This window comes from Bos javanicus, chromosome X (assembly GCF_032452875.1).
Source record: "Bos javanicus breed banteng chromosome X, ARS-OSU_banteng_1.0, whole genome shotgun sequence".
Classification (NCBI taxonomy): domain Eukaryota; kingdom Metazoa; phylum Chordata; class Mammalia; order Artiodactyla; family Bovidae; genus Bos; species Bos javanicus.
Window position 1 is genome coordinate 2,802,908 of NC_083897.1, and position 25,699 is coordinate 2,828,606.

The window sequence follows — 25,699 nt, forward strand, 5'->3', positions numbered from 1 at the left end:
GGGAGCTGAACCCGGTGCTCCGTGATGACCTAGAGGGCTAGGATCTGGGGGTAGGAGGGAGGCTCAAGAGAGAGGGTATACACACACACACACACACACACACACACACACACACACGTAATGACTGACTCATGTTGTGTGGCAGAAATGAACACAACATTGTAAAGTAATTATCCTCCAATTAAAAAGAAAAAAGTTTCATAACAGTAGGAGCCCGTCTAGCATCAAAAATGCTGGTGGGGGTTGCCATTTCCTTCTCCAGGGCCTCTTCCTGACCCAGGATCAAACCTGGGTCTCCTGCATTACAGGCAGATTCTTCAGCATCTGCACCACCAGGGAAGCCCCAAATGATTAGCACATAGTATGAAATCAATAAATATTTCTTAAGTGAAAAATATGCAGATGACACCACCGTTATGGCAGAAAGTGAGGAGGAACTAAAAACCCTCTTGATGAAAGTGAAAGTGGAGAGTGAAAAAGTTGGCTTAAAGCTCAACATTCAGAAAACGAAGATCATGGCATCCGGTCCCATCACTTCATGGGGAATAGATGGGGAAACAGTGGAAACAGTGTCAGACTTCATTTTTCTGGGCTCCAAAATCACTGCAGATGGTGACTACAGCCATGAAATTAAAAGACGATTACTCCTTGGAAGGAAAGTTATGACCAACCTAGACACCATATTAAAAAACAGAGACATTACTTTGTCAACAAAGGTCCATCTAGTCAATGCTATGGTTTGTCCAGTAGTCATTTATGGTGTGATAGTTGGACTATAAAGAAAGCTGAGCGCAGAAGAATTGATGCTGTTGAACTGTGGTGTTGGAGAAGACTCTTGAGAGTCCCTTGGACGGCAAGGAGATCCAACTAGTCCATTCTGAAGGAGATCAGCCCTGGGATTTCTTTGGAAGGAATGATGCTAAAGCTGAAACTCCAGTACTTTCGCCACCTCATGTGAACAGTTGACTCATTGGCAAAGACTCTGATGCTGGGAGGTTTTAGGGGCAGGAGGAGAAGGGGACGACAGAGGATGAGATTGCTGGATTGCATCACTGACTCGATGAACGTGAGTGTGAGTGAACTCCTGGAGTTGGTGATGGACAGAGAGGCCTGGTGTGCCGCGATTCATGGGGTCACAAAGAGTCAGACATGACTGAGTGGCTGAACTGGACTGAAGTGAAAAATAATAAAATAAAGAAAATAATAGTATACTGGTCACTTCACAATAAACATGAAGGTTCTTTGTAAGTCATTAGGTGCTACATAAATGTCAGGCTTTATCACTGACCAACTGGATAGTAAACTTGGCTTTTACTCCCAGAACTTAGAAGAGTTGATAGTTAGAAACGTGTTTGCTGGATTAACTAATCATAACAGAGAGTCAGACACTTGAATTTTAATCCAAGTTCATTGCTTGACTGTGAAGCCTGGGGTAAATTAATTCATTTTTGGGTTTTAGTTAGACTTAGATGATTTTCATGTAAGATCTCCAGTTTGTGTGGGCTCACAGCAGAAAGATTCCAGGGAGTTCATGGGAGATAAATGGATTAGCACAACTGCAGTTATGTCCTTTTTTCCAAACAGCAGCTTCAGCTTAGTCATAGAAGTGGCCTTAAGCCTGACCCTTTTTGTACTCCAAGGGAAAGTAGTAATATTTCTTATTAGTCAAGAACTATAATCAGTTTCCTATGTAAACACATTTGTTGGAACTCTTTTGTGTTCTACAGTAATAATTTATATGTGCCTTTCATTTAAGGTATACAGATAGAATCATATTCTCCATAGTGCCATTTTATGTTTCAGTTTATATAATAGGGCTTCTTCCTCATGCCCTAGCCAATGGAAAATAACTGCCACTGACTTACAGGTTTTATTGAAATGAAAGATACAAACTAGTGTTCATTTAGTGGCTTCTTTAAGTAAGTGAATTTGTTTTTAAGACTGCATTTCTGACTTCTGGTTTGAAATAGTTTTAAAGATAAATTAACGTACAATAAAATGCACACATATTAGGTGGACAACTTGATGAATTTTGACAGTTGTCTACACCCTTATAACACATGGTAACCACAAGAAATAATAAAGTAGAACATGTGCATTACTCCAGAAAGTTCCATTGTGCCCATTTCCAGTCTGCCCAGCCCCAATATCTGATATAGATTAGTTTTAACAGTATTTGGTGTCATAAAAATGAAATCATTCAGTATCTACTTTTTGTATCTGCCTCTTTTGGTTGGCAGGAATTTTTTGAGATACATCCATATTGTGGAGTAAAACATAAGTTCTTCTTTATGGCTAAATATTCTATTCTCTTGATATAACATTTTAAAACCCATTCTCCTGTGGATGGATTTTGGATTGCTTCCAGTTTAGGACTGTTATGAATAAGGCTGCTTTAAACATTCTTATATGTGACCTTTTATGGATGTATACTTTAATTTTTCTTGAGTAAATACCCTGGTACTTCCTCGGGAAGTTTTATATGTAACTTTATATGAAATTGTCAGAGTTTTAAAAGTGGTTGGACCATTTTATATCCCACCAACAATGGATGAGAGTTCCAGATGCTTCACTTCCTCACTAACACTAGCTGTTGCTAATCTTTTCATATTTTTCCATCCTATTAGACATGAAGTAGTATCTCACTGTGTTTTTCATTTGTATTTCATTGCTGGAGCAGCTGTGAAGAGAAACCCCACATCCAACGTAAGAGAAACCCAAGTAAGACGGTAGGTGTTGCGAGAGGGCATCAGAGGGCAGACACACTGAAACCATAATCACAGAAAACTAGTCAATATAATCACATGGACCACAGCCTTGTCTAACTCAGTGAAACTAAGCCATGCCATGTGGGGCCAACCAGGACAGGCGGGTCATGGTGGAGAGGTCTGACAGAATGTGGTGCACTGGAGAAGGGAATGGCAAACCACTTCAGTATTCTTGCCTTGAGAACCCCATGAACAGTATGAAAAGGCAAAATGATAGGATACTGAAAGAGGAACTCCCCAGGTTGGTAGGTGCCCAATATGCTACTGGAGATCAGTGGAGAAATAACTCCAGAAAGAATGAAGGGATGGAGCCAAAGCAAAAACAGTACCCAGTTGTGGATGTGACTGGTGATAAAAGCAAGGTCCGATGCTGTAAAGAGCAATATTACATAGGAACCTGGAATGTTAGGTCCATGAATGAAGGCAAATTGGAAGTGGTCAAACAGGAGATGGCGAGAGTGAATGTCAACATTCTAGGAATCAGCGAACTAAAATGGACTGGAATGGGTGAATTTAACTCAGATGACCATTATATCTACTACTGTGGGCAGGAATCCCTTAGAAGAAATGGATTAGCCATCATAGTCAACAAAAGAATCCAAAATGCAGTACTTGCAATCTCAAAAGTGACAGTATGAACTCTTTTCATTTCCAAGGCAAACCATTCAATATCACAGTAATCCAAGCCTATGCCCCAACCAGTAATGCTGAAGAAGCTGAAGTTGAACGGTTCTATGAAGACCTACAAGACCTTTTAGAACTAACACCCAAAAAAGATGTGCTTTTCGTTATAGGGGACTGGAATGCAAAAATAGGAAGTCACGAAACACCTGGGGTAACAGGCAAATTTGGCCTTGGAATACAGAATGAAGCAGGGCAAAGGCTAAAAGAATTTTGCCAAGAGAACACACTGGTCATAGCTAACACCCTATTCCAACAACACAAGAGAAGACTCTACACATGGACATCACCAGATGGTCAACACCGAAATCATATTGATTATATTCTCTGCAGCCAAAGATGGAGAAGCTCTATACAGTCAGCAAAAACAAGACCAGGAGCTGACTGTGGCTCAGATCATGAACTCCTTATTGCCAAATTCAGACCTAAATTGAAGAAAGTAGGGAAAACCACTAGACCATTCAGGTATGACCTAAATCAAATCCCTTATGATTATACACTGGAAGTGAGAAATAGATTTAAGGGACTAGATCTGATAGATAGAGTGCCTGATGAACTATGGATGGAGGTTCTTGACATTGTACAGGAGACAGGGATCAAGACTGTCTCCATGGAAAAGAAATGCAAAAAAGCAAAATGGCTGTCTGGGGAGGCCTTACAAATAGCTATGAAAAGAAGAGAAGTGAAAAGCAAAGGAGAAAAGGAAAGATATAAGCATCTGAATGCAGAGTTCCAAAGAATAGCAAGAAGAGATAAGAAAGCCTTCCTCAGCAATCAATGCAAAGAAATAGAGGAAAACAACAGATTGGGAAAGACTAGAGATCTCTTCAAGAAAATTAGAGATATCAAGGGGACATTTCATTCAAAGATGGGCTCTATAAAGGACAGAAATGGTATGGACCTAATAGAAGCAGAAGATATTAAGAAGAGGTGGCAAGAATACACAGAAGAGCTGTACTAAAAAGATCTTCATGACCAAGATAATCACCATGGTGTGATCACTCACCTACAGCCAGATGTCCTGGAATGTGAAGTCAAGTGGGCCCTAGAAACCATCACTACGAACAGAGCTAGTGGAGGTGATGGAATTCCAGTTGAGCTATTTCAAATCCTGAAAGATGATGCTGTGAAAGTGCTGCACTCAGTATGCCAGCAAATTTGGAAAACTCAGCAGTGGCCATGGGACTTGAAAAGGTCAGTTTTCATTCCAATCCCAAAGAAAGGCAATGCCAAAGAATGCTCAAACTACCACACAATTGCACTCATCTCACACGCTAGTAAAGTCATGCTCAAAATTCTCAAAGCCAGGCTTCAACAATACATGAAGCGTGAACTTCCAGATGTTCAAGCTGATTTTAGCAAGGCAGAGGAGCCAGTGATCAAATTGGCAACACCCACTGGATCATGGAAAAAGAAAGGGAGTTCCAGAAAAACGTCTATTTCTGCTTTATTGACTATGCCAAAGCCTTTGACTGTGTGGATCACAGTAAACTGTGGAAAATTCTGAAAGAGATGGGAATACCAGACCAGCTGACCTGCCTCTTGAGAAATCTGTTTGCAGGTCAGGAAGCAACAGTTAGAACTGGACATGGAAGAACAGGCTGGTTCCAAATAGGAGAAGGAGTACGTCAAGGCTGTATATTGTCACCCTGCTTATTTAACTTATACGCAGAGTAGATCATGAGAAACCCTGGGCTGGAAGAAGCACAAGCTGGAATCAGGATTGGTGGGAGAAATATCAGTAACCTCAAATATGCAGATGCACCACCCTTATGGCAGAAAGTGAAGAGGAACTCAAAAGCCTCTTAATGAAAGTGAAAGAGGAGAGTGAAAAAGTTGGCTTAAAGCTCAACATTCAGAAAACGAAGATCATGGCATCTGGTCCTGTCACTTCATGGGAAATAGCTGGGGAAACAGTGGAAACAGTGTCAGACTTTATTTTTCTGGGCTCCAAAATCACTGCAGATGGTGATTGCAGCCATGAAATTAAAAGACGGTTACTCCTTGGAAGGAAAGTTATGACCGACCTAGATAGCATATTGAAAAGCAGAGACATTACTTTGCCAACACAGGTCCATCTAGCCAAGGCTATGGTTTTTCCTGTGGTCATGTATGGATGTGAGCGTTGGACTGCGAAGAAAGCTGAGCACCGAACTACTGATGCTTTTCAACTGTGGTGTTGGAGAAGACTCTTAAGAGTCCCTTGGACTGCAAGGAGGTCCAACCAGTCCATTCCTTTAGGAGATCAGCCCTGGGATTTCTTTGGAAGGAATGATACTAAAGCTGAAACTCCAATACTTCGGCCACCACATGCAAAGAGTTGACTCATTGGAAAAGACTCTGATGCTGGGAGGGATTGGGGGCAGGAGGAGAAGGGGACGACAGAGGATGAGATGGCTGGATGGCATCACCGACTCGATGGACGTGAGTCTGAGTGAACTCCAGGAGTTGGTGATGGACAGGGAGGCCTAGCGTGCTGTGATTCATGGGGTCGCAAAAAGTTGGACATGACTGAGTGACTGAACTGAACTGAAACAAAGTAAATAGTAGTTTTCTATTGTCAATATTAATTTCATACTTTTAAGAATGTGGTTTCAATTTCAAGTGTTTCAAGCATGTCATTTAGAATATATAGTTACACAACTGTACTCCTGTGCATTTCCTTAAATTTAGTACGTTCTGTTTCTTATTCATTTGAAATAGTTGAAACGATATTTGTGCAGAGCTCACATATCTCTAATTCTTGATTGCATTTTTTCTCAATGCAGGAAGTTTTGCTGGAATTGCTAGAACAATGTGTGGATGGCTTATGGAAAGCAGAGCGTTATGAAGTAATTTCTGAAATTTCCAAGTTGATCATTCCAATTCATGAGAAATGTCAAGAGTCTGAAGTAAGTAACTGAAACATTTGCATCATTCACGTATATATTTTATTTTGTTCTTAAATTACTATCCTTAAAAAATTCTGAAAAGTCCTAAAATTCCATTCCTACCTTATATTCATTTTTACAAATGAAATGAAGGATGCAATGTTTAAAATATAAATTAAAATTAACATTATGCCAGTTTTTCTCACAGCAGTTTTATCTATCAGTCTTCCCTCTCCACTCATAGCAGAGAACAATCCATGTTGTCCCTCACACACACAAAAAACAGTTACTCGATTTCCATGTGGTCAGGGGAGAGATATAGGTGTGAATCACTTCTTTTCAATTTGATGGTGAGGCTAAAGTTGCTAACAGATGATAGTTGGGGGATAATAAGTTACTAGGAATTACCCTTTTATGAGGAGCTTTTCCAGTTTTGTCTGCCACATAAATCTTTGATCAAGGAGAATTAGTAAAATAATCATAGTATAGCTATTGCCACCAGCACTCAACAGGACTTTTTATATTCAAGAATCTGAGTCCATAGCATAATTTTCTGTCCCTGCTATGCTGGAAAGGGGTGCTTAGGACTCAAGCCATTTTTAAAAGCAAAGCAGTCTATCCTTAAACATATATAACAAGTAGCCTTTCATTGTTGAAGTGTCCCAGAGTGAAAACATACATTTAATGTCATCTGTGTAGTGTTCTAATCTCTTCTCCAAATTGGCTCTTATCAAACTCACTCTTTCTTCCTGGGTTCTGGGTCTTCCTACTCTTTGCCCTGCTTTTGCTGTATACGGGGACATGCCTAAAAAATCATAGTGCAGCTCAAGTGATTATATTAAAAAGTGAGAGTTAAGTAATTAAATCTATGTTATATGGATGACAAAGGTTAGCCTATGAGACAAGACAAGAATCGGCATTGCTCTTTCTGTCAAAGCATTGCATCCTAAGAACCTTCATAAAAGTGCCAAAGTACCTACTCTCTTACTCTTAAGTTGTAGACCAGGTTATTAGAAACCCAGAGAACATATTGCTACTCAATGGACTAATAGGGAAAAAAGAAAAATATATCTTCCCTACACATTAAAGGAAGCAATATGTTCTATTGGGGAACTACTCCTATTTCCTTGTAAAGAGTCAAGGGTCTGAATAGATTCTGAAGCATCCTGCATGGGATGAAGTAACTTTTCAGTGTTCTTTATGGGATGGGCTGAAAAGTGTCAGCCACAGTAGCCATTAAGGAAGGAAAACTTCCCTCAATTGATTTCAACTGCAGAAAATAGTATGGAAAGAATGTGAAAGAAAGAACATCTGCTTCCCGGCTCCCCTTTTAGCATTGAAATGAAATTCACAACCATACAGTGAACCGTTTTCTAGTTTGCAGTTTAGTGGCATTTAGCGCATTCTTAATATTATGCTCCCACCACCTCTATGTTCAAAACGTTTTTCTCATCCCAGGAAAAGCTCCATCTCCTTCAAGGAATCACTCTTCACCCCCTCCCTCACCCCACTGGTGACCACTAATCTGCTTTCTGTCTGTGGATTTGCCTGTTCTGGATGTGTCATAAAAAAGATGAATATAAGATGTGACCTTTTGTGTCTGGCTTCTTTTACTTAGCATAATATTTAGAGGTTCATTCAAGTTGTAACCTATATCAGAACTTCATTCCTTTTTCATGGCTGAATGATATTCCATGGTATGGCTATGCCAAAATTTGTTTGTATGTTTGGGTTGTTTCCAGATTTTGGCTATTATAAAGAGTGCTGTTGTAAACAGATATGAGTAAGTTTCTGTGTGGGCGTGTTTTTGTTTATCTTGGATAGACACCTAAGAGGGGAATTGCTGAGTCGCAGCGTAATTCTATTAACTTCTGAGGAACCACCAAATTGTTGTCCCTTTTACCTTCCCACCAGCACATCTGGTTGGCACTTGTGTTCTGGGGTTCTTATTAGAACCTAGTGAATGTGCCATCCTAGTGAATGTGAAATGGTGTCACATTGTGGTTTTGCTTTCTGTTTCCTCAATGACTAACGATTTTAAACAGCTTTTCATGTCTTTGTTGGCCATTTTATATAGTCTCTGGAGAGATGTCTATTCAAGTGCTTTGCTCCTGTTAAATTGTGTTGTTTGTCATTTTGTTGTTGAACTATGAGAGTTCCTTATATGTTTTGGATAAGAAAACATCAGATATGTGACTTGCAAATATTTTCTCCTGTTCTGTATGGTGTCTTTTCACATTCTAGATAATGTTCTTTGCATAGTATGTTCCCTTTTCTGAGTGTGTAGAAGAATATATTCTTTGTAAGTGTCTGTGAACTTGTTATAAAAGCATTCCTCTCTCTGGCTTATACTGTTATTTTTGTGTCTTCATTTTACTTTCCTCTCCTAAAGTGTTTGCGTGATCGTTTATTCCCATCTTTCCACCTTAGGGCTCAAGCAAAGCATTTTGCTTCTTTTTCAGTTATAATAATTCAGACATAAGGAAAAAAGTAGTCAATAACACAGTACTTTTAATGTATATACTACCATTGAGATATGAATGACATGAAGCACGATATATACAATTACAGTGTTATTTGACCATTTAAAGGTCTACCCTCTCACCTAAAGTTGTTAAGGCACTTTTTCTGTGACCATGGGAGAAGGGAATGCAAATGACCCCACCAAAACCATTTTGAACAGGAAATGGTGTTGCTTTTTTCCCCTTATGCATTTATTGTAGACATTTCATAACTAACCAAAAGATAAAGCTAATTTGCTGATTCTCATATTTTGAGACCTTACTCAAGTTTACAGAACTCTTCATGGAGCTTACCCAAAAATTTTGGAGGTTATGCACACAAAGAAAAGACTTTTAGGCACTTTCTTCAGAGTTGCCTTTTATGGCCAAGTAAGTATTCTTTAGTTCATCAAGTTGTTTTCCTTTTTAAACATTCACCTTTGAGTTATTAGATTACCATAGCAGCAGTTACTGGCCCTCGGATTCTGTCTAGATAAAGCACCTGTCACAAGAGCAGGTGTGACACTTTCTCAGTGTAATGTTCACTTTGGTCTCCAGATCTAAATCCACTAGGTCAGAGGACAGCATATAAGATTTGAAGTTTCCTTCAGTTTCATTTTCAGTCAGGCTTCTTAAATGTTAATTTAATATGCAGTACTGAAAGTTTTCAAATAAAAATCAGGTAAGTATGCAAGTGATGAAAAATTGAGTGTAAGAACCTTCAGGCCAATGATATGCTCACATGACTGTGAGTTTGAACGTTCTCATTTATTTCAGCTACAATATATACATGTGGCTTTTAGAACTATTATTTAAAATCTATTTCAACTACATCATTACTGATTACTTAGTAGATGTTCTCTAAATGCTGCATTTGCTCATAATGCTTATAAAGTATTGTGTGTTTAACTTTATAATAGTCTTTTTTCTTGAAGAAGAGGATGGAAAGGAGTACATCTATAAAGAGCCAAACCTAAACTTTATGGTGAAAAATTTGGTACAGAGAATGTCAAAATAATTCAGGATTCAGACAAGGTAACATGCACTGCATTTTGAAATCATTATTTATTAGTTCCAAATGTGGCACATTGCTTCTGACTTTTTCCTTTTTTAGCTGGTAGAGGAGAGGCATGGGAAATAGTCTTTCCAGATCCCGAAAGAAAGGACAGGGGCTTTGGAATCAGACAGAAGGATTCAGATCTCCATTCTCTGCCACTTGCTAGCTGTGTAACCATGGGGAATTTACTTTACCTCTCTGTGCCTCATCGTTCTCGTTAGTAAAATGAACTTAATAGTAGTGCCTTCCTCATAGAGTTGTTGTTGGGATTAAATTAGTTAAGGTATGCAAAGTGATTGAGTTCTTGAAGCATAAAAACGCCTTCAATAACAGCATAGAAGCTAGCATGCTCAACCAATGTTAGCCATTATTGTTACTGCTATTGTGCCTCGTGATTGTCAATTTCATACTGTATGAATAAATCATCTTAGGTGGGACATCCCTAGTGGTCCAGTGGGTAAAAGTCTGCCTGCCAATGCAGGAGACACAGGTGCGATCCCTGGTCCAGGAGGATTCCACATGCTGTGGGGAAACTCAACCTGTGCACCACAGCCACTGCACTGGCGCTCTAAACCCCACACACCACAACTAGACAGTACTCACTGCTCATTGCAACCTGAGAAAGTCCGCAAGCCACAGCAAAGAAGATCAAGTGGAGCCAAAAATAAAAATAAATGAGATTTAAAAAAAAAATCATCTTATGACACACATTTCACTCTTAAGATAGCCTTAGTTCAGTAGCTATATTTGCAGTGATGTAGGTTTAGGAGAGATGCCTTGATCTAAAGATGATCCATCCCACTAGACCCTGCCAAGGCAAGGATGAGAAAGGTTCCAGCAAGAGAGGCTGTTTCTTAGAAATGCATAGTTCCTTATAGACAGAATTGCAGAAGAGCACAATGGGAATGACTGATTGTCCTTAGTCACCATGGGCATGTTCAGGATGAGAGCTGATTTTTACCGTAGGAAAGCCCTTTAACACAGTGTAAGATCTGCAGGCCCCAGAAATACGTACCGAGTGACTGTGATGTGCATGGTGCTCTGCAAAACACTTGATAGCTAACAGGCAGCATTGCCAGAGTGAAAGGCCCTTGGCGATGGTAAAGACACTTCATTTTCCCCCATGAAAATGATCTCTTCACTTTGTAAATTTAGCTGTATCTTATGGAGATGATTTTATCTTGAACATATGCCTTAGACATTTAAAAACAGGTATGCTTGCAGGTCCAAAATTCATTAACATTTGGCAAAACCTCTCTGCTTCTTATCAGTTTCAGTCTTCTTAAGACCACAGAAGTTTTCTCTTTTGTAGCCAGCAAGTTTTAGGCTTGCTAGCACACTACTGATACTATAAATGGAAAGTTATTAGAAAGCCAGGCTTGCAGAAAAACACGCAGTTTTCTACTTTATGCTGCCTCTGAAAACCTGGCCAACAGGCACTAATGACAAACCACCATCAGGCAGCTGGACTCCTGACCCTCTTTGTAAACACAATATTTTAGTCACTCTTCATAGGCAACAGATAAAAGAAGCAGTTGCTACTTTCAAAATCCTTCTTCTTTCTTAATGTGTGGAATTAAGAATTTTCAACACTCTTTTACTTGCCAAAGAATAAAATCTGCTTAAGGGCACAAACAATTTAAAGAACAGTGGGCAATATTTTCCAGTATTTTAAATGTACGTTTCCTGGACCCAATAATTTCACATTTAAGATTTTATCTTGTAGATGTACACACATAAAGATGTATGTTTAAGATGTTTATTGCTCTTAAGTTTATATAGCACAAAACTCAAAACAATCTAATGTCCATACGGTTAAGGACGTGGTACTGCCTTCATAAAGGATCTAACTAAACTACTTAAAATATTTATAAGTTTGGATGTAATCCAATCAAAATATATTCTTTTTATATAAATTTATTTATTTTAATTGGAGGATAATTACAGTATTGTGATGGTTTTTGCCATACATCAATATGAATCGGCCATAGATGGAATGATACAAGTGTTAACCATGGTATCTCAAAGGAGAGAGTCTAGAGTCTTATGGAGAAAAAAACCATTTTTTACTTTTCAGGTGTACTTTTTGAATGTTTTACCATATACTTAGTTCATTTTTATAACGTTAAAATCCGTCTTGATCTCTTTTTATTTTTCTTCTATGCTTTGTGTTATTTAGATAATTAGCTTCAACTATTTCCTAAGTTTCTCTGGAGAAATCTAGATATTTAATGGGAAAAAAAATAAAGAAGTTTTGAATATAGGCTTTTTGGAAAAGTTTTAAAAGCTACTAAGAAAGTTTCTATCTCTTGTCACAGCATTGAATATGGTCTTTGCTGTGGGTTTTTCACAGTGGCCCTTGATAGGATTGTAGTCATTTCTTTCTATTCCTAATTTGTTGAGTGTTTTCATTATGAAAGGGTATTGAATTTTATAATCGAATGTGTTTTCTGTATTGATTTAGATGATTGTGTGTGTGTGTGTTTTTTTTCCTTCATTCTGTTAATGCAGTGTATTCTCCCCTGCACTGGATGAAGGATCCTTAACCACTGCACCACCAGGAAAGTCCCCTATAGTAATAATTTTATAATGTATTAATCTTTTACATCATGGAGAAATAAAAACGAATTGTTACTATTGTTATGTTAATACTAGATTTTATAATTACCCATGTATTTATCTTTACTGAGACCTTCATACAGGTTTGAATTCCTGTCTGATGTTCTTTCATTGTGACCAGCAGGATTCCCTGTGGCATTTCACATGGGGCAGGTCTAGTGGTGACAAGCTCCTTCAGCTTTTCTTTATCTGGGAGTGCCTTAATTTTTCCTCACTTTTGAGGACAGTTTTGCCAGATATCAGTTCTGTTCAGTTCAGCCTCTCAGTCGTGTCCGACTCTTTTGTGACACCATGAACCGCAGCACGCCAGGCCTCCCTGTCCATCACCAACTCCCGGAGTTCACCCAAACCCATGTCCATCGAGTTGGTTATGCCATCCAACCATCTCATCCTCTGTCGTCCCCTTCTCCTCCTGCCCTCAATCTTCCCAGCATCAGGGTCTTTTCCAATGAGTCAGCTCTTTGCATGACGTGGCCAAAGTATTGGAGTTTCAGCTTTAGCATCAGTCCTTCCAATGAACACCCAGGACTGGTCTCCTTTAGGTTGGACTGGTTGGATCTCCTTGCAGTCCAAGGGACTCTCGAGAGTCTTCTCCAACACCACAGTTCAAAAGCATCAATTCTTCGGCGCTCAGCTCTCTTTATAGTCCAACTGTCACATCCATACAAAACTACTGGAAAAACCATAGCATTGACTGGACGGACCTTTGTTGGCAATGTCTCTGCTTTTTAATATGATGTCTAGGTTGGTCATAACTTTCCTTCTAAGGAGTAAGAGTCTTTTAATTTCATGGCTGCAGTCACCATCTGCAGTGATTTTGGAGCCCCAGAAAAATAAAGTCAGCCACTGTTTCCACTGTTTCCCCATCTATTTGCCAGGAAGTGATGGGACCAGATGCCATGATCTTCGTTTTCTGAATGTTGAGCTTTAAGCCAACTTTTCACTCTCCTCTTTCACTTTCATCAAGAGGCTCTTTAGTTCACTTCCTGCCATAAGGGTGGTGTCATCTGCCTATCTGAGGTTATTGATATTTCTCCTGCCAGTCTTGATTCCAGCTTGTACTTCCTCCAGCCCAGCGTTTCTCATGATGTACTCTGCATATAAGTTAAATAAGCAGGGTGACAATATACAGCCTTGATGTACTCCTTTTCCTATTTGGAACCAGTCTGTTATTCCATGTCCAGTTCTAACTGTTGCTTCCTGACCTGCATACAGATTTCTCAGGAGGTAGGTCAGGTGCTCTGGTATTCCCATCTCTTTGAGAATTTTCCACAGTTTATTGTGATCCACACAGTCAAACGCTTTCGCACAGTCAATAAAGCAGAAAGAGATGTTTTTCTGGAACTCTCTTGCTTTTTCGATGATCCAGCAAATGTTGGCAGCAGTTTGATCTCTGGTTCCTCTGCCTTTTCTAAAACCAGCTTGAACATCTGGAAGTTCACGGTTCCCGTATTGCTGAAGCCTGGCATGGGGAATTTTAAGCATTACTTTAGTAGCGTGTGAGATGAGTGCAATTGTGCTGTAGTTTGAGCATTCTTTGGCACTGCCTTTCTTTGGGATAGGAACGAAAATTGACCTTTTCCAGTCCCGTGGCCACTGCTGAGTTTTCCAAATGTGCTGGCATATTGAGCGCAGCACTTTCACAGCATCATCTTTCAGGATTTGAAATAGCTCAACTGGAATTCCATCACCTCCACTAGTTTTGTCAGATATAGGATTCTTGATTAATAGATTTTTTTTTTTTAGCACTTTGAATATAGCAGCCCACTGCCTTCTGGCCTCCTAAGTTTCTGATGGGAAATCTGACCATCTTATTCAGGATTCCTTGTATGTGACGTGCCATTTGTCTCTTGATTGTTTCAAAATTCTCTCTTTGGCTTTGGCTTTTGACATTTGATTTTAATGTGTCTCACCGTGGGTCTCTTAGAGTTACCCTGCTTGGAGTTTGTTGAGCTTTGTGTCTTTCATCAGATTTGAGAGTTGACCCATTATTTCTTCAGATAGTCTCCCTGCCCCTTTCTCTCACTTTTCTGCTTCAAGTACTCCCGTAGTGTGTATTTTCACCTGCTGGATAATGTTCCACAGGTTCCGTAGCCTCTGTTCGTCTTTAATTTTTTTCCTTTGTGTTCCTCTGATGGATCATTGATCTTATCTTCAAGTAGGCTCACTATTTCTTACACCTGCTGCAGTTTACCTTTAATTCCCTCTGGTGACTTTTCATTTCAGTTATTGTATTGTTCACCTCTGAAAAAAAGGTTTTTTGATTTCCTTTTAGATTTTCTAGCTATTTATTGATATTGACATTTGTTGATAAATAGTTTTCTTGACTTTTTCCACAGTTCTTTGATCATGAATACTGCTGTTTTAATGTCTTTTTCTAGGAGATCTGCTATCACTTTTTTTTCAGTGATAATGTCTATTGGTTTATTTTTCTTTTTTGAGTGGGCCATACTGTCCTATTTCTTTGTATGCCTTGCAATTTTTTTTGGTGTTGAAAACTGGACATTTGTATTTAATATTGTGATCCCTCTGAAAATCAGATTCTCTCCCTGTCCCAGAGTTTCCTGGGTTTTGTTGTTGTTTTTAATTGTTGTAAGCTGTGTCTGTCCCAAGAATCCACCTGAGGTGTAAATTTGGGATCTTCTCAAGTCTTTTCTGAGCCTGTGCCTTCCCCTGAGCATGCGCAGTGACTTTCTAGTCACCCTCATTTATGCAGTTACCTTTGAACAGTCTAGTATTGGATGTCTGGCTCCTAAGAGGGGATGGAGAGGAAAATGAAAGAGAGAGGAAAGGTGCTGGTCTGTTAAATCCCCTGAAAATCACTTTAGGTAGAGGGGGAGGCCATTGCAACAAAGGATGAGATGGTATAAAAATGGCCACAGCCTCTTTGACTGTCCCCCTGTGACCAGAAGCAGCAATCAGCAGTCATAGCACAGATTCACAATATTTGGAAGACAGGGTCATTGTTCATCCTGGCTCCTACAAGCTGTTCTAGGAATATGCACACAGCTATCTGCCATAGTACTTGAGGGATGAGGTATGGGTGGCTGCCATTGTGCCCAGAGTTAAAATTGAACAAAATCAAATTTAAGGCAATTTTCTGTCCAAGTCTTCCCCTGGAAGTTGCAAGTCTTCAACAGACTCCAGAGTTCCAAAATTGTTCCATCAGATAGGTAATGACGGTGTAACTATTGTCTCTATAAGAAGATGGACGTCTGGTGCTCTGCCATCTTCTGAGAATCCTCTCTGTAATAGGTATTTTTTGAGGTGGAATTCAAATGTGCAGTTAGCCATTTTAATATATGGGGAGCACATGTACACCCGTGCTGGATTCAAGTCAATGTATGGCAAAACCAATACAATATTGTAAAGTAATTAGCCTCCAATTAAAATAAATAAATTTATATTAAAAAAATAAAAATAAATAAAAATTAAAAAAGAAGTTGAATGTAACATAAAAGCAAATAAAACTAAATAAACATTTCAAAAAAGCAAATGATAAAGCAATGCTCAGCATGATCTCCAGTTTGTAAATAAATATATATGCATAGAAAAAAAGATTACAAGGAAATATATGAGAATGTGAATGATGGTCATTGCTGAGTGGTAGCATTGCAGTTTTTTCTGTCTACATTTCTGTAATCTCCAAATAGCTTCTGTAACTTCTTAATAATCAGAAGGAGACAATCCTTGAAGAAAGAGCAAAGACCTCTTCCAAGTGTATATTCATCTCACAGTGTATTCAATGACACTGTTCCACAGTTGATCTCAGAGGCGTTAGTAGCTTACCTGTACCCCATTTTCCCTCCTGTTTAATAAAACACAAAACTTTCTTACTTTCCAGGTAAATGTCAAAGAGCTTGATCCCAAATATGCTCATATCCAAGTCACTTATGTGAAGCCCTACTTTGATGATAAAGAACTCACAGAAAGAAAAACTGAGTTTGAAAGAAACCATAATATCAACAGATTTGTTTTTGAGGCTCCTTATACATTGTCAGGCAAAAAGCAAGGCTGTATAGAGGAACAGTGCAAACGCCGTACAATCTTGACTAGTAAGTAGGACTTGGCATAACTTCTTTGTTTGACATGATCTTTTTTGATACATACAAGCAGCAGCTGGTCAGCAGGAAAATGTAACTAAAATTTTAATCATTTATTGTCCTTCTGTTCAGTCACTCACTTACACAAACATGGCTATGTTATAAACCATTCCTTTCCCATATGTAATTCATGCTTAGTCTGAGTCGTCTCAGAGAGAATTTCTCCTTCAGTCCTGAAGTAATAAGGCAATATTTGGTCTCTAAGGGATTTTTCCAGATTAAATATGGGGAGAATTAAGCACAATAGATTTTTGTTTTAGTTTGGCTATTTGATGTGCTGTCTTAAAAACTCATCTGTCAATCTTAATCTGTAATAGCTTCAAACTCGTTTCCATATGTGAAGAAGAGGATTGCTATAAACTATGAACAGCAGATTCATTTAAAGCCAATTGATGTTGCCACTGATGAAATAAAAGATAAAACTGCAGAGCTGCAAAAGCTTTGCTCCTCTGCTGACGTGGACATGATTCAGCTCCAACTTAAATTGCAGGGCTGTGTTTCAGTGCAGGTATGTTGGTTGCTAACCATGTATTAAATGTTTCTTGTTGTTCCTCTCACTTTCATAAGGGCACAGAACAAACACTAATTGTAATTGTCTTATACTCTGACTGGGTGCAAAAACCTCTACATTATTTATTAATTTAATAAAGACATTATGTTCAGTTTCTGTAAATTTTTTGTTATGTCAGATAGCTTTAACATAAATCCCTCTGACTATAGCTAAGCCCTATATTTAGATAGCAGAAATTGTTAAGTAACTTGTTAGAGTATAATTTTGGCAGATGATTTGCTTTAATCTTTTTCAAATAAATTTATAGTAAGAATAGTAAATATGTTTCTCAGGTATGGATTTTTGTATATTGTATTCTTTTTAAAAAGAGAAATGAAAAAATTACTTTTTGATTACATCCTAACAACCCTCATTTTTCTCCTTTTGTAATTTAGGTAAATGCAGGTCCGTTAGCATATGCAAGGGCTTTCTTAAATGACAGTCAAGCTAGCAAGTATCCAGCCAAAAAAGTAAATGAGTTGAAAGACATGTTTAGGTAAGTGCTTTGTAGTTTTCAGATCAGACCTCTAGTTTTCTTTTACTCCATTGTCTTCTTAAGTGAAATCAAAATATTCACCAAATAATGTCCTTCTAAAAAAATTATCTGTTCCCTTTTATAACGTTTAAGTTACCTTCTAGTGGTATTTTAGGTAGTCAGGAAATGTGTGATCTCTTTCTTGCTGCAGAACTGTAACAGTATCCTAGTGACCCAAGGCGTTAAATATGACAACGACTTCATTGCTGTGCATATTGTGACACAAACACAAGCCCACATTCATTATGTGATTTCCTCCTTTGCCTGATTGAGCTCATGTCACAGCTTTTCCAGACCATTTAGGCTAGGAAAGGTTGGATAGGTTTGCTTCTATCCTGTATCCTTAGTTCCACTTGGATTCTGCTATTCTAGGGCATACGATAATCTTTTCTGGACTGAGCATCCCTCTAAGCCAATGCATGTCTGAATGGTTGCACAGTAGAAAAATCTGTTTCTTATATAAAAGAACTTAGATTCAGAATAAGAGAGAAAGATGATTTAAACAGACTGAGTAGAAAGATTATCTCCACTCATTTGCTCCTGACTTATTTCATTTACTTTTCCTATCTCTGTATTATCAGCTGTTTCAGGTTACAGAGTAACCATTACTCATTCCCTTGTAGCTCAGTCGGTAAAGAATCTGCCTGCAGTGCAGGAGACCCGGGTTTGATCCCTGGGTTGGGAAGACCCCCTGGAGAAGGAAATGGCAACCCACTCCAGTATCCTTGCCTGCAAAATCTCATGGACAGAGGAGCCTGGTGGGTTGTAGTCCACAGGGTCAAAAAGAGTCAGGCATGACTGAGCGTCTAACACTTCCTTACTTACTTAGTACTCATTCATTCAATGTTTATTAATGCCTGGCATGTACAAAAAGATTCTGCTCTTTGCTATGACAGGGATACAGCACAAATGGTCAGTGAGGTACTTTGTCCCCTAAGATTTGCATTCTAATTATGGACATGAAACATAAACATATGAAATAATGATAAAAAAAGTTTTTATGATACATTATAATCTCTCTGTCGCCACTCTTACCAGCCCAGGGCAGATACTTCATGCCTATAAGCACCCAGCACTGTACTGGGTACATAGCCCCAAATAAAGTATTTTTCAATAACTGACATTATCTATAGATGTTAATTAATGCAAGTGCAAGCATAGCTGAGATCATATCAAGTGACTGAGCAGGCAGGCTTCCCAGAGGGTATATATTTCAAGCCAGGTTTGGAAGGAGATAAGAAACCAGAAGACAAAGATAGAAAAGGAAAGATATTTCAGACTTGGGAGATGCCATTAGCAAAAACACAGTGAGAAAATATGGGGTTCTAATCTTCCTTCTAGGCAAGCCGTGGTTAAAGTAAATATTAAATTGTCAGAGAGACTTTTGAGTAATAAGTAACAAAAACTTTATCTTTGATCTTCATCTATAGGAAGTTCATCCAAGCATGCAGCATTGCACTGGAACTAAATGAACGGTTAATTAAAGAGGATCAGATTGAATACCATGAAGGGCTCAAGTCAAATTTCAGAGACATGGTGAAAGAATTGTCTGACATTATTCATGAACAGGCAAGTATTAGGGTGATTGAAAAGGAAAACATGATCTGGGTCCCTAAAGTGTTACTTAGCAAACCTATTAGTTTGAAATAGTATTACCTTGAAATTACTTAGTCTCTTATTTTAAAATCTGTTCTTATATTCTTTACCCATATAAATGATATAATGCAAATCAGATTTGAAACAATCACTGACGATTGCTTTAGCAGGTGTTTCAGATGTTAAACTATTTTGTTCTTTGTGCCACAGTGCCATTAGAAGTGAATAGTTGGGCAAGTGTGAATTAATCTACTGTGAGCATGGCTAAGGTCTCTCAAGAAGGATCCTAGAGAAGTGCAATGATTGGCTCAGTAGCCAGATCCCTAAATGAATACCCCTGTCTTAGATGTAGAAAACTGCATACAGTTGGCCTTCCATATTCGCAGCTTCCACATCCTTGGATTCAACCAACTTCAGATCAAAAATATTTGAAGAAAAATTTCCAGAAAGTTCCAAAAAAGCAAAACTTTAGTTTCCTGTATGTAGGCAGCTATTTACATAGCATTTACATTGTATTAACTATTATAAATAATCTGGAGATGATTTTAAAGTACAGGGGAGGATATGCATGAGTTATATGAAAATACTGTGTGATTTTATATAAGGGACTTGAGCATCCTCAGTTTAATAACCATGGGAGAAGGGGGGCAGTGGTCCTGGAACTAATCCTCGGAGGATACCGAGGGACAACTGTAGTATCGTTTAGGTGAGATCCTGAGTGAGTTCCAAAATTCAAGAATTGTCTTAATACCCATATAGCCTGCAAAACTCTTTTTATAATACCTAGCATTGTAATATTTGCCTGTTAATGTCAATTATAGCTAACTTAGTAAAACACAATCTGAAACATATAGAGGCAAAGATCTGCTCACCACTGACAGCCAAATTCTGTCATAATTAAGCAGTTAAGACTTTTATACATCTACTTGCCTTAAAACCAGAGTACTCCTGAATTGTCCTTGTAAACGTCATTCCTATATTAGGCTCCTGAAATCTGTGTTTGCAACCACTCTATACATGGCTTGTCACTGAACTATTTTAACGTCTTCACCACAGATGTAAAAGTCATGGCCTGATGGTCTGGTTCTCAGTGCCTGAGCCCTATTGAGCTTACATAATGTCTCTTTGCTTTCCTTAAGAAGGAAAACAGCCAATAAGATCAATATTTGCTTCAGAAACTCTTCAGACTCTCAATTTTTTATGAAATTCAGACCCCTTAAAAGAAACAAGGATAACTACAGCCCTTGAGAGAACACATTCTTATTGCTGGTTCCAGAAGGAGAACCTCCTCTGTCCTGGTATGAGCATTTCACTGCTTGCCTGAAGACACTCCCCTGCGTGAGACCATCACATGGAGGGTGTCCTTACAAATAGACTGACCATGGTTAGTGCCAAAGCACTGCAGTGTAATGGTGGGGAGGGGCAGAAGAGAGATTTCAAAGAAAACAGGAGCTAGTTGACTATCTCTGCTATAGGAGCTACTTGACTGTCTCTCCTCTAGCTAGAAGAGCTAGCTATCTCTATTATGGTATCTTGTATGCTTTCTCTTAGAAAGGACTTTGGGAAATTTGTTATAATTAGTCCAGAGTTGCACTGCGTGACCAGGAGTCCAATTTTCTAACCATGGTCATCTTCTCAGTATGGAGAAGCCAGGCAGCTAGACTTTCATCATCCGTCTTTCAATGAGATGAGTCATCCCAGTCTCCTGCTCTCCTATTCTCATGGCAGGGAATCTCGCCGGCCTGAGGAGTCTGGACTCAGTGCTGTTTCCTCTTTTTGTCATCTTGACTTCTGTTAGCCCACTTAGGAGTGAGTGTAAACCATCCCAAGGCGTACCTTTGCTGCTCAGTTTTCCGAGGTCCTTTTTTGTCTCCTTCCTAAAGCAGTCTGGTGATCAGGACTAGGCAGGCAGGGAATCATTCCACTTCCTTTACTGTCTGTATCTCAGGTTCAGCCCCTGAGTACATTGGGGATATGCCTCTCTTCATCTTCACTGTTCTGGGGTATGTTGAAGTGTTAGTCACTCAGTCATGTCCGACTCTTTGTGACCCCATGGACTGTAGCTCCCCAGGCTCTTTTGTCTGTGGAATTCTCCAGGCAAGAATGGAGTGGGTTGCCATTTCCTTCTCCAGGGGATCTTCTGAACCCAGGGATCAAACTCGGGTCTCCTGCATTGTAGGTGAATTCTTTACCATCTGAGCCATCTGGGAAATACTTTAATCAAATAGACTACATAATTTGTTCCTAGAAACTGTCCAGTTTACGGGGTTCTGTTCTCCATTGTCTATAGGGAAAAACAGCAAAACTCCTCCTTTACAAAAATATAAAACAATTATAGCATTTTAAGCCAATATATATTACAGTTATAGGGGCTTCCCTGGTGGCTCAGATGGTAAAGCATCTGCCTGCAGTGTGGGAGACCTGGGTTCGATCCCAGGGTCAGGCAGATCCCCTGGAGAAGGAAATGGCAATGCACTCCAATACTCTTGCCTGGAAAACTTCATGCATAGAGGAGCCTGGTAGGCTACAGTCCATGGGATTGCAAAGAGTCAGACATGACTGAGCAACTTCACTGGTATATTACAGTTGTAGAATTTGCATGCAACTGTATGACCTAGCCTTGAACTCTAAATTATTCAAAGTGAAAGCAAATTATTCAATTTACTGTTATTATGATGATCAAGATATTTAGACCAGTCATTCTATACAATTCTTTTTTCCTTGCTAAAAAACAAAATTGAACTGATGTTGTTGTTCAGTTACTCAGTCATTTCTGACTCTTTGCAACCCCATGGACTGCAACACACCAGGCTTCCCTGTCCTTCAACACCTCCCAGAGTTTGCTCAAACTCACATCCGTTGATTTGGTGATTACATCCAATCATCTCATCCTCTGTTGTCCCTTTCTCCTCCTGCCTTCAATCTTTCCCAGCATCAGTATTTTCCCGTTACTCAGCTCTTCGCATCAAGTGGCCAAAGTATTGGAACTTCAGCTTCAGAATCAGTCTTTCCAATGAATATTCAGGGGTGATTTCCCTTAAGATTAACTGGTTTGATCTGCTTGCAGTCCAAGGGACTCTCAAGAGTCTTCTCCAACACCACAGTTTGAAAGAATTCATTCTTCGGCATTCAGCCTTCTTTATGGTCCAACTCTCACATCCATACATGACTACTGGAAAAACCATAGCTTTGACTAGATGGACCTTTGTTGGCAAAGTAATGTCTCTGCTTTTTATTCAGAGTCAGCCAAGTCAGTTTAAAAGATTTTGGCTTTATTCAGTGATTCATGAGTCTGGCAGCATCCCATCTGTCAGAGAGAAAGGAGCTCTGAAGAGCTGTAGAAAATGGAAGCCTTTTACAGGTAGAAGGAGTCTGGTCAAGGAAGTTATTCTAAAAGAGACCTGATTGTTTCAAGCAAGGTCACCTTCCTCTGGGGCACAGCAAGGGTCTGTCCAGTGAAGTACCTCACTAGTGCTGACCAGGAAATTTCAAACTTGAAAGTAATGCATGTACTTTTTTGACTAGTTCAGATTACCTGCCTGGAAAAGACTGAAACTGCAGTTAGGTTGATAGTAATTCTCAGGTGATGTGGGTTTAGCACAAGTGACTCCATTTTGGGCATCTTGCCTCTGTCTCTCTCTCTCTTTTTTTTTTTTTAATTTATTTGGCTGCACCATGTCTTAGCTGCGGCATGTGGGATCCAGCTCCCCGAGCAGAGACTGAACCCAGGCCCCCTGCACTGGGAGCGTGGAGTCCCATCCTCTGGACCACCAGGGAAGTCCCTTGTCTCTTTAACACCCTGAAATTTGGGTTTTATGAATCTGCTGTCATATTTTCCACCTGTCTTTCTCATTTAATTTCTATAAACCATGGCTATTATGTTCAGTTCTAGAGACCAAATTTTAGACCCTTGATATTATATATTCTCCTGTAGTTTAAATTCTTCTATATTCTATATTGATAGGTAACCAAGAAAAGTCTTACTTTCTATTGGTTTATATTTATGAAATCTGTATTGTCATGATGTATCCTATTTAGGTGTACCTTGGTTTGGGCAAATGTTGACTTTTTAGTGAATTTTTGTAAATCAGTATTTCCAATATTTCCATATAAAAGAGAGCTTTTTTTTTTTTTTTTTAGTCAGACGCTTTGAGATATATTATTTCCCAAAGGCAAATATAATACAAAAGAAGATAAAATATAGCTGTGTACTGAAATGTGAGTTATCTGTTTAGCTCCATAAATGATGACTTGACAAAAAGATATGGCCTGGCTATTCCTTGGCCCTTTTCAGTGTTATCTGTTACACTATACCAAAATATGAAGTTCTTTCTAACAGAAAATTTTTCTATTATGGATTTTATATAAGACATGATTTGCAGCAGCACAAATGATATGACCCATTTCTGCCACCAGAAGCCAATTTGCAGGCTTAATACTGAAGTTTCAAAGCTAACTTGAGAACCTAGTATTGAAAGCTTGAAGCCTAAGTTGGGACTGTACAGTAAAGAGGTTAGATGTGATGTGTATGCTGTTCTTTCATCTAGTCTGGGCATGAGATATCACTTGATTTTGATCACACAAAATGGATAATTTTTAAAACATATATACTAATATGATTATATGTATATATTTATAAAGTTCTTCATTTCCAAGAAAAATCTTTTGCATCAATTAGTTTACATAATTATGGTATACATTTGAAAATTTGACTTATTTTCTCTTCACTTAAAATTATTTCCCAAGTCTCCTGGGAAAGGGCATGGGTTTCAGGATGTTTGAAAAGCCCCCCAGTGAACTTGAGAACCACTCTTAGAAGATGATCTATAAACTCATATCAAGAAGTTCATTGTTTAGGCTCTTGTTATGACCATCTGGTAAAAAAATTTTTAAAGACTGTGTTACCTCTCAATTTCTGTTGAATTTTACATTTACAACCTTTGGTTTTTCTTAATGAGTAACCAGATCTTTTCTGCTTTTTTGATACGCTGCCTTTGTAATACAGCTTTGAAGATTTGAGTCGGTAATGTTTTTCTTTGCTCTTTCTGCTTTATATTGTTTTAAATAGCTAAGTGTCAGTGATAAATTGGAATATGCCTGTGATTTCGTATACACATACCTTTTTTGGCCATGGCTATTTTGCTTAGTGATAAACATGCCATTTCTTTCGTTTTAGATAATACAAGAAGACCCAATGCATTCTCCCTGGATGAGCAACACATTACATGTATTTTGTGCAATTAGTGGTACGTCGAGTGACCGAAGTTATGGTTCCCCAAGATACACTGCTGAAATATGAGGACATGTGTCAAGGGACAACAAGACTGAACTTTCTCAGGAATATTCGGAGCTGTGCAAATGTTAAAAATTTAAGGATTTGTTATACAGAGTGTTTCCTCCTGACACCAAAACTTTCATGCTTTCATACAGGGTGCTTACATATTTGTAAATATTTAAGCAACTTGAAAGTGCCTGGAAAACTGCACCACTGTGCTTAGTTTGTACTTTTTAAGGTAAATCTATATACTGAGAAGTAGAGTTCAAAAACTTTAATTCGATTTGCTTAATTGTTACTTAAAATATTAATGGTACTGTGTAAAATTGTATAATGGAACACAATAAAAGGTAAAACTTCTTCGTAATTAGAAGTGAAGGAGATAATACTTTGAACTTGACAGGAAGCTAAATTCATTATCATACTAACCCTTGGAGAATAAATTGATAAAATTTTCACAAAACATGGATACTTCCAACTGAGGAGATAATTTGAAACCTTGCCTTCCAGTGGTCTAGACTGGGCTAAAGGAAACAGAAGCATTATGTGAAAAGGAAAATTTCACAAAGAAAGGATATACATAGAAATACCAGGCTTACCAGTCCTTCAAGTTTTGATCCAGTGATGCTAGGTATTCCAGTCAGTGGTCTCTCTACATACGAGGCAAGGGATTCCTTTGTGGCCTGTGTTTGCCTAGCAAGCAGCCTTTGTTGCCTAAGCTTCATCAGCTGAGGCTGTCCATAAAACTAAACAAACATCTCTGAGATTTGCAGTTACTTGAAAATTTTAGCAGCAGAATCTGAGGGCAGGGATTTTTTAATGATGATTTTCTTCAGTTTACAAGGTTAATAAGGATTTTGATAGAACTTGATGATCACAGCATTTCTTTCATCAGTATACATAACCACCACATATTTAGCAGCTGCTGGCTAAGGATTACATTTCTAACCATGAAAAAACCTCAGATTAACTAAATAATTCAGGAGAAACCAAGATGTGAAGGACATTTTTATCTTGAACTATCCATAAAATTTTGGCTGCCTTTCATGTAAACATTAAGTCCTAGATTTATTTTTCTTATGTAGTTTAGCCTATGGGGTTGCAAAGAGTCGGACACGACTGAACAACTGAACTGAACTGATAG

The 25,699-nt window shown here is 38.6% G+C and overlaps 2 protein-coding genes across 2 annotated transcripts in view; both read left to right on the plus strand.

Moving 5' to 3' along the window:
• Positions 1-6,367, plus strand: part of LOC133242244 (uncharacterized) — a 69,956-nt gene extending 63,589 nt beyond the window's left edge. Inside the window, exon 6 of the mRNA XM_061408352.1 lies at positions 6,218-6,367. Coding sequence (XP_061264336.1) covers positions 6,218-6,352 — 135 coding nt within the window. The 3' untranslated portion in view covers positions 6,353-6,367. The remainder of the gene's footprint in view (positions 1-6,217) is intronic.
• A 2,835-nt stretch (positions 6,368-9,202) lies between these two features.
• LOC133242245 (dedicator of cytokinesis protein 11-like) lies at positions 9,203-24,922 on the plus strand. The gene is made up of 7 exons (XM_061408353.1): positions 9,203-9,210; positions 9,786-9,855; positions 16,341-16,551; positions 16,917-17,107; positions 17,545-17,645; positions 19,115-19,253; positions 24,457-24,922. Exons 1-7 carry the CDS (start codon positions 9,203-9,205, stop codon positions 24,577-24,579), a joined length of 843 nt encoding a protein of 280 aa, XP_061264337.1. The 3' UTR covers positions 24,580-24,922.
• The last annotated feature ends 777 nt before the right edge of the window (positions 24,923-25,699 follow it).